The sequence below is a fragment of the Pipistrellus kuhlii genome, unplaced genomic scaffold, assembly GCF_014108245.1.
Source record: "Pipistrellus kuhlii isolate mPipKuh1 unplaced genomic scaffold, mPipKuh1.p scaffold_m20_p_8, whole genome shotgun sequence".
Taxonomy (NCBI): Eukaryota; Metazoa; Chordata; class Mammalia; order Chiroptera; family Vespertilionidae; genus Pipistrellus; species Pipistrellus kuhlii.
The window spans coordinates 53,910,059-53,924,711 of NW_023425584.1; the positions used below are offsets into that span (position 1 = coordinate 53,910,059).

General features: G+C 42.5%; 1 protein-coding gene across 1 annotated transcript; it reads right to left on the reverse strand.

Moving 5' to 3' along the window:
- Positions 1-1,296: 1,296 nt before the first annotated feature.
- LOC118711325 (putative tripartite motif-containing protein 75) lies at positions 1,297-2,748 on the reverse strand (the record flags this gene model as incomplete). Its single annotated transcript, XM_036424343.1, has 1 exon — positions 1,297-2,748. A coding segment is annotated over one exon (1,452 nt), but the record flags the coding sequence as incomplete, so codon positions are not given.
- Between the last annotated feature and the right edge of the window lie 11,905 nt (positions 2,749-14,653).

The window sequence follows — 14,653 nt, forward strand, 5'->3', positions numbered from 1 at the left end:
AAAGTGAGAAAGAGATAGTTCAATGATGAGAGAAAGTCATTGATCGGCTTCCTCCTGCACCCCACCCCTCCTACTGGGGATTGAGCCTGCAACCTGGTCATATGCCCTTAATTGGAATCAAACCCTGGGATCCTTCAGTCTGCAGACCAAACCTCTAACCACTGAGCAAAACCAGCTAGGGCTTCCTTTTTAGTGTCTCAAACCATTGCCTTCTCTGAAAATCTGTCTCTGTGTCTGAAAGAGTCTGTAAACTGCTGCCAGCTGATTTCTTTTTCAAAAGGAAAACACTGATGGAAAAGGGAGTCTTATTTTTAAATTCAATTTGTATCTAGTCAGTTTCTAAAGTTTGTGGGATGAAATTAGGTTTACAGAGGAAAAGTTGTAGTTACCGTGAGGATGCTCAGATTCTCAAGTGCCAGCTAGGTGACCAAAAACACTCTTTTCAAACACAATGAGCACTACAAAGAAAAGAAAATGAAACTAAGCACCATAACCAGCAAAAGAAAAAAACCAAAAAAACAATTGAAATTTAAGCATGCTATTCAGCAGGCAAATACTGTGCTAGCACCATCTATACAAAAACTACTAAGACCCTAGTTTGTAGCTTATAGAGGACCAAGATTTCTCTCCTCTGGGCTCAGTGAAATAAGGCAGGAAGCCCAAAAGTACCATAGGAGTCCAGGTCAGAGAATACCCTGGAGGGGAAGAGGGATTTAGGAATCCCAGACCAATTCAAGAGTATAGAAGCTAAGTAGTCGAAACTTGTTTGGCTCAGTAAATGGAGTGTGGGCCTGCAGAGTGAAAGGTCCCAGTTTTGATTCTGGTCAAGGGCATGTACCTTGGTTGCGGGCACATCCCCAGTGGGTTGTGTGCAGGAGGCATCTGATTGATGTTTCTCTCTCATTGGTCTTTCTAACTCTCCCTCTCTGTGAAAAATCAATTATATACATATTATTTATATATATATATACACACACACACACACAGTAAACAGCTATAGAAGATCCAAACACTGGGTACAGCTTGAACCAAGAGTGCGTGGGGACCTGGACAATCCTGTACTGTGTTGTTGAAACAAAATGAAAGTCTCTTCCTGACTTAGGTGTTAACAGGACCACCTTTGTTTACCACACATTTCTTCCTTTCACCTTCCAGTGAAGGGGGATTAGATTTACTCTCATATTAACATGATACCCACTATTGTATTAATTCACACACACCTTCATTTAAAAAAACTTTATTAAACTGGTCAAAAACAAGGACAAAAACTGGTCCAGTCCCTTAGAAAGTTTTCATTCAGTCAGTTCCTATAGAAATCCTAAGAGGTTTTGAGTCAGGTCCTACATAGAAATAAGGCCTAAGAGGTTGTTGATTAAAATCGTCAGTGAAAGTATAGATGTGTGATTTGTCAGTCATGTTATAAAATGAGATCTCCCCCATCTCATAGTCCAGGAAAATGCCAATGTCTGTGGGCTTCACTTCAGACAAGAGAGGGATGGTGTCAGCTCCTGGGGCATCATAGACATTCTCCAGCCGCCTTATCTGCCAGCATCCCTGATGGGCTGACAGGCTCTCCTTCGACTTGGTGGGCAGAGAATCTTTGCAAACCCCTATCTCCCAAATGGGTTTGTCTCCCACTTGTACCTCCCAGAAATGCCTGCCAGAATGAAAGGATGGAAACCCCAGGACAGCTGTGATGAATGTAAATCTTTTTGGAAAAATAGGAACGTCTTGCCTTCTCTTTGTATAATGAACACATTTTTTATCCTCAGAGACAATCAGGTTAGGGTGTGCCGTTTCAGGGTCTAGAATGATATCAGCTCTAAATGTCTTTATAATTTTCTTTAAGGCAGAATACTCTAAAGGAAAACTGCAGCCTTTGGTGTGTATCTCAGCTGAGAACGTTGATGGGAAGGCCACCTCAGAGTTCTTGCAGAAACTTTTCATTTGTAACAGCAATTCCACATCTGTCAGCACCTTGTACTCTGGTATCTGACTTAGCAGGCTTTGGAATGTGGAATTGTCTTTTGAAAATTCAGGTATATTAGCACTGAGTTCCTTTTCAACAGTCTTTTTTTCATCAGCTGATCTTGAAAGAACTGCTTCTTGATACCGATCTACAAATTGACTCAGTCGCTCAAATTCAGAGAGTAATTCCAGCCTTCGGGTTTCTGCCTTCTCTCTCAATTCTAAGGTTTTTTTGCTTTCAATGTTTATTAATTTCTGAAGGTCTGCCATCTGCTTCTTCAGGGGCCCAATGTAACTGCTGAGCCTTTGCCTGTGATGAGAGGCAGCCTCCTCTATGGGCCTCACCTGGTGGCCCTGGTGGTCAGGGGGCTGAGTGCACAGGGCACACAACAGCTCTTGGTCCTCCTCACAGAAGAGGGTCAGGGATTGGTTGTGCTGCTCACACAAGTGCCTCACTTCCTGCCTCTTCTTGCCACTGGTGGACTGGAGAATCTTGCCCATGTCAACCATCTTTGCCAGCTGGGTGTTGCTCCTCAGACACCTCTCTTGGCATGGGTGACGGCACACAGGACAAGGGAACCTGTCCTGTACATCAGCCCAGGACTGCTGGATGCAGGAGCGACAGAAGTTGTGCCCACATTCGATGGTGACAGGGTCTTGCAGGGCATGCAGACAGAGGGGACAGTTGATTTCTGCTGGAAGTCTTGCCAGAGCTGCATCAATCGCCTTTGGGCCCTGAAAGAAGGATGGGACTGAGGTAGGTTTCTTCGGAAAGGTGGGTTATGCAGTGAGAAGTGGATGCATGAGAAATCTCAGTCCTCAATTTGCTGGTGGCCTGTGAGACTTGTGAGACCCCTGACCTTTTAATTCCAGCTGCTAAGAGAAGTCCTTTCCTGCTAAAACCGGTTTGGCTCATTGGATAGAGCATTGGCCTGCGGATTCAAAGGTCCCGAGTTCGATTCCGGTCAAGGGCATGTCCCTTGGTTGTGGGCACATCCCCAGTAGGGGGTGTGCAAGAGGCAGCTGATCTATGATTCTCTCTCATCTATGTTTTAAACTCTCTATCCCTCTTCCTTCTTCTCTGTAAAAAAAAAATCAATAAAATATATTAAAAAACAAAACAAAACAAAAAAACCTTTCCCTAACCAGCAGCCAGTCAGCTCAGTTGGACAACCGCTCCTCCAGATTTGGAAGCTCAGAGAACATGCAGGCAACTAAGCAACTCTCTTGGTCAGAAGAGCAGTCCTTACCTGAAATCATTAGTTGCTGTGTGTGTGAGAAGATGTTTCTTCCTTAAATCCCTGGGTTTATTTCAAGTGGCTCCACCCACTACCACACTCCAATCAAACACAGATTTCTTACTCCTAACCCCAATCTTTCCTTCTCATGCTTTTATCATTAAGCCCATCTATTTGCACCCACTGGGCACAGCCATCCATGAATCTGTTTTCCATTCACCCACCTGGGCTATGGAAGGGCTCTAGGACAGATGGATGTAACCCACCCAAATTACACTGCAGCCTTGGCCACCGATCCATGTAACTTGGGAGAATTTATTTGACATCCTGAAGGGGCTCAGAACATGTGATCTCAGAATATGCCATTTTGAATGGGGGTTATTTTGAGCTGATGGCAATCAAAACCCAATAAACTCAGGAAGAGCCCTGAGCTCTTCCTTCACTGCCCCCCTCAAAGTATCAAATTCTGCATTTATGGGATAATCAGCAATTATACAGGAAATTGCCATCAGAAAAGGGGCCTTTGGAGCTGGAAGAGAACTATTACCAGAGTTACCCTTTTCACCTGAGACTCACCTTTAACTGGACCACCTTTGCTTACCAAACATTTCTTCCTCTCACCTTCCAGTGAATTGCCTCCCACAACCCCAGAGGCTCCAGGCCCTTAGCCTTTTCTCACCTCCATATGGTATAGAAGTCTCACTTCTCTGATCACCAGTTGAGTCTTCAACCTTTGTGAAAATCCTGCATACAAAAAAGAATTAATTAAAAAATTAGTCTATTGTTCACGTGTGCTAAACTGACTTCAGTGGAGCCAAGGACCCAGGGCCAGGTACAGAAGGTCACCAGGCTGGAAAAACCCAGGTGCCTAGCAAGGAGCAATCAATTGTAGGATGGAATTACTATTTCTACTGTTGTGATTTAAAAAATAAATGTTCTCTAACAGGTTGAGGTCTTGACTCTGAATTCTTTCCAGCCAAACCCAAGTTCCAAGGTTGCTGAACTTGATAGATCCTCCCTTCCTCCAACTGAAAGACAGATGTAAACTCCACCTGCAGCCAGACATTCCTGATTACTGAACTACCAATCAGCACTTGCCAAATACCCTAAGCCTCTGATGCCTAAGTCCTGAGGACCTTAATCTTTTTTTAAAAATATATTTTTTATTGATTTTTTACAGAGAGGAAGGGATAGGGATAGAGAGCTAGAAACGTTGATGAGAGACAAACACTGACCAGCTGCCTCTTGCACACCCCCTACCGGGGATGTGCCCGTAACCAACATACATGTTCCTAACCGGAATCGAACCTGGGACCCCTCACTCCACAGACCTATGCTCTACCACTGAGCCAAACCCGTTTCGGCTAGGACTCTAATCTTATGCCTTACATGAAACCACCTATCAGCTTGTGTTGAGTGCCCTAAGCCCCATCCCTTCTCTTTCCTCCCCTTAAAAGGTGCATGAACCCTGGCCCTTGCTCTCTTTCTCTGGAAGCAGCCAGCAGTGGTACTCTCCTTCAATAAAGCCTGTGTCCTGGCATTCAGGTCTCCGGCCCCCTCTGTTTCATCTTTTAGAACCCAGGTTTGATCTGACCCCACAAGTCAGACACCTGGCGCTGTTTCTGCCGTTGCCTACAAAAAATCTATTTTATATCAATTTAATTCTTAGACCAGTCACAGAACCTACTATGGTAAGAGATAAATTTGTCCCTCCCATACAATCCCAAACTCTTGGAGTCAGGTATATAAGAATAATAATATCACTATAATTTTTGTCCTATGAGGATATAGAAGTTAAAGAAAGCCCTGGCCTTGAAGCAGTATTTATGTCTCCCAATACACATTTACTAAATTCAGTTTTCTTTCCCCCCTATCCTTTCTCTTCTACAGTATATTGTATAAGGAAATACAACGGTGCCTCTACCATCTTCGGTATATACCATATATATATATACCATACTGTCTGAACTGACACATTCCAGTAATAAAAAGACTAACAAGGGGAAAACAAGTTTAATAATATGTACACCTTCTATAAATCTGAGAGAGACCCAGGAACACTGTAACTCCCGTAAAAAGGTCTAAGCCGTCACCTTAAATATTATCTTCAGCTAAAGATAAAATAAGGATGGTGGGTGTGGGGCAGTTATGGTGGGTTATCAAGCAAAGTAGACTGAATAAGGGAAAGATTGTCAGACAGATTTCAACGGGTGGCTTCTCCATTGATAAAACAGTTTCTAGAGCTTCAGAGTCATGTTCTTCTTTCTGATACAGAAACACTCTTATAGATGGAGATTTCCCTTAGCAATGTAAATATCCCTCACAAAAGAGCAACCTCACTATTTCCAGATATTCTGTAGCATCAGCAGCCTTTTAAAAATTATCTGCTCCGCATATTTTAGGGTGACATATTCTGTCCTCCTTCAACCACCATGTATGTGCCAAAAAGCCTCATTTGTGAAATGTGATCCAGGGAGGAATTAACATTTAAAACATTCAAATTACCCTAGCAGGTTTTGTTCAGAGCATAAGATGCCAGAGTGTTGGCCTGCAGACTGAAGAGTCCCAGATTCGATTCTGCTCAAGGGCAGATGCCTCAGTTGCAGGCTCAATCCCAAGTAGGACACAGGCAATTAATGATTCTCTCTCATTGATGTTTCCATCTCTATCTCACTTTCCTTTCCTATCTAAAATCAATAAAAATTTATTAAAAAGACATGCAAATTGACTATAAACACAACCGGGAAAAGCATTTTTAGTATTTACTAGTAAAATATCATCTCTGAAGAATATCTACAAGAAAAGAAAGTAAAAAACAAACAAGCACAAAAACACAACATGTAGAAATAAGAGCAACAGTTATGGAAAAATGTAGGACCTTCCTTATCCTATATCAGTGGTTGCTGCTCTGTTGACTAATGAGTTTGCAGACCACTGTCCTATATAATATTGGATAAAAGCCAAATATGCAAATTGACCCAACTTGGAAGGACAGGTCGCTATGATACACACTGTCCACCAGGGGGCAGATGCTAACTACAGGAGCTGCCCTCTGAGGGTCAGTGTGCTCCCACAGGGACAGTGCCACTCAGCCAGAAGCTGTGGCATGTGGCAGGAACCTCTGCTGCCTCCGTGGTCCCAGACTGCAAGAGGACACAGGCCGGGCTAAAGGACCCTCTCCCCACCAGTGCAGAAATGTCATGCACAGGGCATCTAGTTAATAATATAAAAATTTTAAAAATAATATAAAAAATTACATGCCTGTTTACAATGCTTACTGTATAGGAAAGATTGAACAAATTGATAGTATCCAGTGTTGGCTTTGGGAGGTAGCTCTTCCAGTGCTATAGACAGCTGGAGTAGAGAAATCTTTTTTTTTTTTTTTTTTTTTTTTTTTTTGAAGAAAGCCACATTGAACTATCCATAAACAATTGAAAAATATTTGCTTTTTCCTTATAATCCCCTTAATTCTAAAAAAAAACCTGTCAATCATCCATGGACACAATGTGGCAATGAGGGCCTGAGGTAGGGGGCCCGGGGCAGGCTGGAGAGGGCCAATGAGGATTAAAGAGGGACATATATACTAATTTCAGCAATAAAGAATTATTTAAAAATAAAATAAGAATTTAAAAAAAGATGATAAGCATTAAACCCTGGACAGTGTGGCTCAGTTGGAGCAGCATCCCATTCACTAAAAGGGGGCAGCTTCAATCCAGGTCAGGGTACATACCCAGGTTTAGGGTTAGATCCCTAGGCCCAGGGTCAGGTGGTGAGCAGGAAGCAGCTGATTGGGTTCTCTCTCTCTCTCTCTCTCTCTCTCTCTCTCTCTCTCTCTCTCTCTCTCTCCCTGTCTCTCTCTCTCTCCTTGTTTCCCTCCATACCTCCCTCCCTCTTTAAAATTGATTTTTAAAAAAAAAATCTCAAAAGTAATTACTTATGTTAAGCCACATGCCATCAAACTAAAACTTAATTCAGCTTTCCCAGAAGTTAAATCTTAACCCCATCAACCAGGAATCACCTGATCAGCACTAGTCAGGTCAGCTGCCTGATGAGCCACTGCTATTCCCAAAGGAAAGTAAACATGCAATAACTAACCCTTTTTTTTCTGGTCCCTTGTGCCTATAAAAGCGTTTTATTTTGTAGTTCCTCAGAGCTTCTTTCTAGCTGCAATACTAAATGCTGCCTATTGAACCTCTGAACAAAGCTAGTGAGATCTTTTAAAATTTACTTAATTTGGGTTGAATATTGGTTTTTAATATACATACAATTTAATCAAAATAATAAAAACTATGTACAAAAAAGAAGAGTAAAATAGATATATACAAAGATGTTCTCTTCAGCACAGGTTTAAACTTCAATAAAGTAGAAACATTGGAAATACCAAATGTCAGTGTTGGCTGAATAAACCACATTGCAAATGTGTAAAACACATTCAGTTCAAGAGACTGCAAGCTGATTTTAAAGAAAGATGGTAGTGCCAAATGTACTGATCTAGAAGGAGGCACACTAGACCATGTAGACTGAAGAAAACGGGTTAACGTCCCACTCCATTGCAGTCCAGGTGTTGTCTCAGACCACTGACCGCAATAAGTGTATTCAGAATTTTGTATTTTAGACCATGAATATGCCATATAGCTCATGTACTTTGTAAACATCCACAGAATGATCTGGGTAAACACTTCCTAATCAAACTCAATGTAATTATTGTAGAATGCACCTGTGTTCAAACCAAATGGGATAATTAAAGACTATCATGTTAGGTGATGTTTTGCCAAATACAATTTGAACCAAGTTTAGCAAAAATGTGAGCCAAAAATCCACTAGTCAGCTTGGCTCAGTGGATTGAGCCTCGGCCTGCAGACCAAAGGGTCTGAGGTTCCATCTGGTGGCAGGTACCTCAGTCTCAGGCTGCTCCCCAGCTCAGGCCCTAGTCAGGGATATTGCAATTGGCAACCAATCAGAAAATTTTCTCTCCTATTATTTTTTTCTGTCTTTCCCTCTCTCTCTCTCTAAAAAAAAACAGGGGGGGGGGGATATTTTTGGGTGAGGATTAAAACAAACAAAAAGCCCCACAAACTTTACAAACAAACTTGTTTTACAGCAGTTTGGGTCCCAGCCTGTGGGTTCTTGTAGGATGACCCTGTGACCTGGGACTAGTGTCCCCCAGGCCTCTGTTTACACAGGTACAGGCTAGGTGTGTCCAGGTTTCGCCAGTTCCTTCCCAAGCTCACAAGGCTCAGGGTCTATATCTCTTTTCTGGCACCAAACCCACTCTAGGCGAGCTTCAGCCAGGTTTCTTCATTTTCTCCAGGTTGTCCTAATAGGCTCCAAAAGTATTTTTTGAGGGGAGAGTGATTGGAAATTCTTTATTTCTCTACACACGGTACAAAGTAGGTGTAACTCCCATTTCCTGATGCAACCCTGTTCTCTCCAGGCAGCTTGCAAGTACTAGTCTTCTTTTCTTTTCTTTTCTTTTTTTTTTTTTTTCCGGCTCCACAGAAGGCTTTATTTGATCCTGGGAGCTGGCATTTACACCAGATTTTCTTAATTGAGATACAATTGACCCAGGTCATTTGAATACCAGCAAAGCTTACCAGCTATCAGACTCCTTCCTTAGCTCCTACTCTTCCTTCAGAGTTCACTCACCCCATCCCCAATATCCAATTTCAAGGTTCAGTATCGCACACTTTTTATAAAACTTAATCATTGTAGTGACTTGAGGTCTAAATCTGTATTCCCCACTAACCACTAAAACATCAAGAAAGTATCCTTCTTCCTATAACATCCAGCTCAGGGCCTGGCACCGAATAGGAAGTTGTATATTTGTTGCATTGAATTGCTGGTGCTCCCTTAGGAGTTCTGTGGCTTTGGGTAAGCTACTGAACCTCTCTGAGCCTTAGCCGGCCCTCTATAAGAAGGCTGACTGGTTAGGTTAAGGAAGATCAAGACCACACAGGGCCTGAGGATCAGAGAAATGGGCCCCATAACTCTCATCCCTCCACTCCCCCAGTACACAAACCTCTTCCTGACACATTCACGCTTGGCCACAGACCAGCACCTCTGCTTAACCACACAGAGATATTGTTCCCCTTTAGGACAGGGTGGGACCTGGGTATCTGTCCTAAGGGGAACAAATATTTAACAAATATTACAGGTGATTCTGGACAAGACTCGTTGAGAGACCAGGAACCATAATACACGAGATGTGTTCTGAAATAATAGGAACCTGAGATTGGATTCCCTGGCCAGGCAGGCTCTGTCCAGGGAACCAAGTACCTGCACAGGAGGCCAAGCCTCTTACCACCCTCCAGCCTCCTGCACCCACATCCTCCCATCTCCACACTTACCTGGAGCAGGAGGGCTCTGGAACAGATCCTCTCTCAGTGCAAGAAGCCACAGACAACTCAATTGGAATACAGCTTGGGAGGGTGTGGCTTTAAGAACTCTACCCAGCAAAGACACAGCTGCTCCAGGAAGTAGGAGCAGCTGGGGTAAAGCAAGGGGAGAAAGAAAGCCAGGTTTCTCCTGTGATTATAGTCAGTGTCTTGGCCTTGATCAGAACTTTGGATCTTCTTTCTCATAACTATGTAGCTCTGTTTATCATTTATATTTTTTTAAATGAGTAAAATAAGGGATGACATTTCATTTTTACTTTCTCAACTTCTCTGTTTTACTCACTTATGAGTAAAACAGAGAAGTTGAGAAAGTAAAAATGAAATGTCAACCCAGAGCCTGCTAGCCAGGTTCCTGTAGAATGACTTTTTTTTCCCCCTCTCTCTCTCTCTCTAAAATTATTAATTAATGTATTACATATGTGTCTTTATCCCCACCCTTTCTCCTCCACCTCCCCAAAAAAAGACCTTCTTGACACAAATTAGCACGGAGGGTGCCCAATGAAACAAGCTGTGCTTTACACATGCCAACTGATTTTATAAGGAAAATCAAACATAAATGATGTCCTTTTTATCTGATCCATACAAATACAGAATTCTAAAGTGATGAAGATGTTGTACTAATAATGACATGGGGAAGTTGATTATCCTCTTTTTATTTTTAATTTTTTTTAATTTTCTGTTTTTTAAATAAAACTTTATTGTACATATTATTGCAAATGTTCCTTCCCCCACCCGCCTCCTTTGATTCCCTCCACCAGGTTCCCACCCCACCCTCTGCCCTTTCTCCAGTCCCCATTGTCCTAATCCATAGGTGCACAGTTTTTGTTCAGGCTCTTCTTGCACACCCCAACTCTTTTTTTCCCTGATAATCGTCAGTCCACTCTCCTTCCACACCTCTAATCTAATATATTCACCAGTTAATATTGTTCATCAGATTTTTTAATTCCCTTGGTTTTTAGTTTCACTTGTGGTTTGTTTTTTTAAAATAAATCTTTATTGTTCATATTGTTACAAAGGTTTCTCACTTTTTCCCCCTCCACCAGGTTCCCACCCCACCCTCTGCCCTTTCCCCAACCCCATTGTCCTCATCCATAGATGCACAGTTTATGTTTAGTCTCTTCCTGCACCCCCCATTCCTCTTTTCCCCGAAGATGGTCAGTCCACTCCCCTTCCATACCCCTGATTCTATTATATTCAACAGTTAATATTGTTCATCAGACTTTTTAATTCCCTTGGTTTTTAGTTTCACTTGTTGATAGTTACGTATTTGTTGTTCATAAATTTATCTTTATTTTCTTCCTCTTCCTAAAGAACCTCCTTCAGCTATTCATATAATTCTGGTTTGGCAGTGATGACCTCCTTTAGCTTTTTTTTATTTATGAAGCTGTTTATCTGGCCTTCGATTCTGAGTGATAACTTTGCTGGGTAGAGTATTTTTGGCTGTAGGTTCTTACTATTCATCATCTTGAATATTTCTTGACATTCCAGTCTGGCCTGCATGGTTTCTGTTGAGAAATCAGCTGACAATCATATAGGTACTCCTTTATAGGTAACTACCTGCTTTTCCCTTACTGCTTTTATTATTCTCTCTTTATCTTTTGCTCTTGAAATCTTAATCATGATGTGTCTTGGTGTGGTCCTCTTTGGATTCTTTTTGTTTGGGGTGCTTTGCATTTTCAGGACTTGTAAGTCTAATTCTTTCACCAGGTGGGGGAAGTTTTCTGTCACTATTTCTTCCAATAGGCTTGCAGTATCTTGTGCTCTCTCTTCTTCTGGGACCCCCATAATTCTGATGTTGGCTCACTTGAAGTTGTCCCAGAGGTTTCTTACACTATCTTCAACTTTCAGGATTCTCTTGTTATCTTTCTTCCGTGGAGGAGTGTTCTCTGGCTCTTTGTGTTCCAAATCTTTGACTTGATTCTTGTGATCTTTCAGTCTGTTTTTAGGACTCTGTATAATATTTTTTTATTTCAGATGATGTATTCTTTATTTCTAGTTGATCCCTTTTCATATCCTCAAAGGTCTCATTTATTTTATTGGCCTTTTCTAGGAAATTCTTGAAAAACCTTATAACTGTAGTTTTGAACTCAATGTTCATTCTTTTACTTTCCTCCATTCACTTCCTTTGTGTCCTGCCTCTTCTCTGCATTTTAGCTGCTTCCCTGATTTGATGGAATAGTTTTGTGTGGTAGGTGTCCTGGTAGAGCCCAGTAGCACAGTCTTCCCAGTTACCTGAGGTGGACAGTCTTGGTGCAGCCCTTTGTGGGCTGTGTGTGCAGACTTGTTGTTAGCCTTACTTGTTGATATCACTGGGAGGTGTTGATCTGCAAGCCAATTGGCTGTGAGGATGAGCACTGTGTCAGCTAGGAGGGTTTCTGTGCTCCGCTTGGATGGGGCGGTGTCTCAGGGTGGCACAGACAAGCTTTGGATACCTGTCAATTCCGCCTTAGGAAAGTCCTATTTGTGGCGAGTACTGCAAGATTCATTGCAGACGTGCTCACCACTTGTGAAAGCGCTGTTCTCAAGTTTTGCCTACTCCCTAACAGCCATTTTTTCCTGGCTCAGAGTTCTCAGTGCAGTTGGGAGTTTGTTTTTGTTTGTTTGTTTGTTTTTATTTCTTCTCCCAAAGGAGAAAGCCAGCCTCTAGGAGAGCTTCTGTGTTCTGCTTGGATGGGGCTGAGTCTTGCGGTAGTGCAGACACGTTTTGGTTTTCCATCAGCCTCTAAGAGGGTTTGGTTCCTGAATCCTGCAGTAATGGCTGTTGGCTCCACTCACCTCCGAGAGAGCTTTGGCCACTGCCTGACAGTACAGCCTCTTCCTGACTGGGGCTGTCTATCAGAGTAATAGGGCAGTTCATTTTGCTCCCAAATAAGAAAGCCTTCTGTTTGCCCTGAGTACGGCAGCAGCGAACTCAGCCCCCCCTCTGTGTGCGCCAAGAGTAAGCCAGTAATGAATTTGGCAGCTGCCTTTTTGTCTCGCACAGATCACCGCACCTCCACAGTTCCTGAGGCTCAGCATCCCTTCTCTTCCCTTCCTAGATGGTAGAGTTTCCACTCAACCAGCCGGTCTCCTGTTTCAGGGTGATGTTTCCTCTGTTTTCCAGTTGTAAATTTAAAATTGTTGTGGTAGGTTCCATTTAGGTGTCTACCCTATGCCACCATTTTGGTTTCTCTGATTATCCTCTTATCTCTACTTCGGATAACCTTTAAAATGTTCTTATATTTATTGTTGGGATTATTACAGATGGCCCCCCTCACAATTTGCCCCCCTGCCCCCCACAAACCAGTTCCCACTCTGCCCCAGGCCTTCTCCCTAATGTCTGTGCTTTTTCACAGTTGTAATAACACTGTAACAGGACAACTGAGGGGCCAGGTTACCTGTCACAACTGCAGTCACAGGGATGAATCATATATGAGTGCTAATTCCCAAAATGCCAGCAGCATGGGAGAGCAGCAGGTCATCCACAAAAATCGGCTCTGCCTCTTCCCATCAGCCAGCTGCTAATATTGGGTAGAAGGACAAAGATCATGTGGGAAAGTTGAAATTACAGGTATGGAAAGGAGGCAGCTGATAATCATTCTAGGTTACAAGTCAAGAGGGCTGGAGGGGGGTTGCAGAGGGAGGCTGCCTCCAGGTGCCCCAGGTCCCAATTACTGGTAATGGGGGTGGGGAGCTGTAAAGAGCAGCTGCCTCCAGGACTAGATTGTTTCAGCCAACAGGTTGCAAATCTTTTCACAAGTTCCTGGGACTGGAGGATGGACTGCATTCCAATGTTAGCTCCCTTGTCCCAGGGCTTACACTTAACTATCAGGCAGGTTAGAGTGTGCTTTCTCTAATCAGAACAGAGCCATTGTGGTTTATATAGTGTGGCTAATATCTCTTATAGTTATAGCTGGTCCCAAATAGTCTATTTCTGCTCCTAAACTAGACAATTTAAAAAGATTTAATGGTGGGAGAAAAAAAAAAGTTTTGTAGCTGAAAACATTTTTGTCCTTATTTTAATCCATTACGATGTCCAGTGAAATCCTATAGGAAATAATACTGGATATGCCCTGGAGGCAGACATACCCTTATTTTAGTGGACAGCAAATGAACCTGCCATTTTGTATGGAGACACCATCTCCATCCTCCAAGGCTGTTCCCAGAAAACATTGTTCCTTGCAAATATTGTCTGGAGCACTCAGTTCCTTGCTTCCCCAAACAGCAGAAACTTGAGAGACAAAAACTCTCCCTCCAACATCGTTTTCTCCTACCTCTGGTGTTACAGTAAAACGCAGAACAAAGCAATACTTAGAGAAATGGAGTGACATTTATTACTCGCAGGTTCAGAGGAAAATGTATCTGAAATTCTGAGCCGCAACATGAAGGAATTCTCCCTATTTATATTATCCTACCCTGTTTGTCTCCCAAATATGGAGTGTTTCCAGCCCCCTTTTGCAAGTTTTTAAAGAGCCAGGGTGTACTGGGTCCTTGAGACCTCAACCAGAGGCCTGGCCTGGCGCCAGCACTGATGAACTTGTAAGGGGAGGGTTAAATCCACAGAAGCCAAATAGCAGGGTTAAAATTTCAAACAGCAGTTTTCATACAAGATGGATGCTTCAATACTTTCATCAGTTTTCAACTGGTTGGGACCCATTTGCAAAGAGACCAATGAGTATTGGTAAATATTTTGATTCTTTGTAGGACTATTTCAAATTTAGAAGAAATTATTGAAAAGCAAGGATACATAATAACATACCTGAAGAGACAAATGCACTTTTGAGTAAGCGGTTGTTGGCTTTCACTTCCTCGGACCTAGGCTCTCATTCAAGTCGAATGTGAGAGTTCAAGGTTAAGATCGCAATTTCAGAAGGATCCAGGCTAATACAAGACTGAACACCTCATAAACTGCCATAGAAAATTGCAGCTTTTGCAGATTGACATTTTACCACTCTTGTAGCGTACCTGAATTTAGTTCTCACCTGTGTGGCTGTATAATATGTAGAGCTTGTGGATATTGTGATGGTGATTTGTCAAGGCTTGATATCTCAGAATGTCTGTCTTTCACATTTT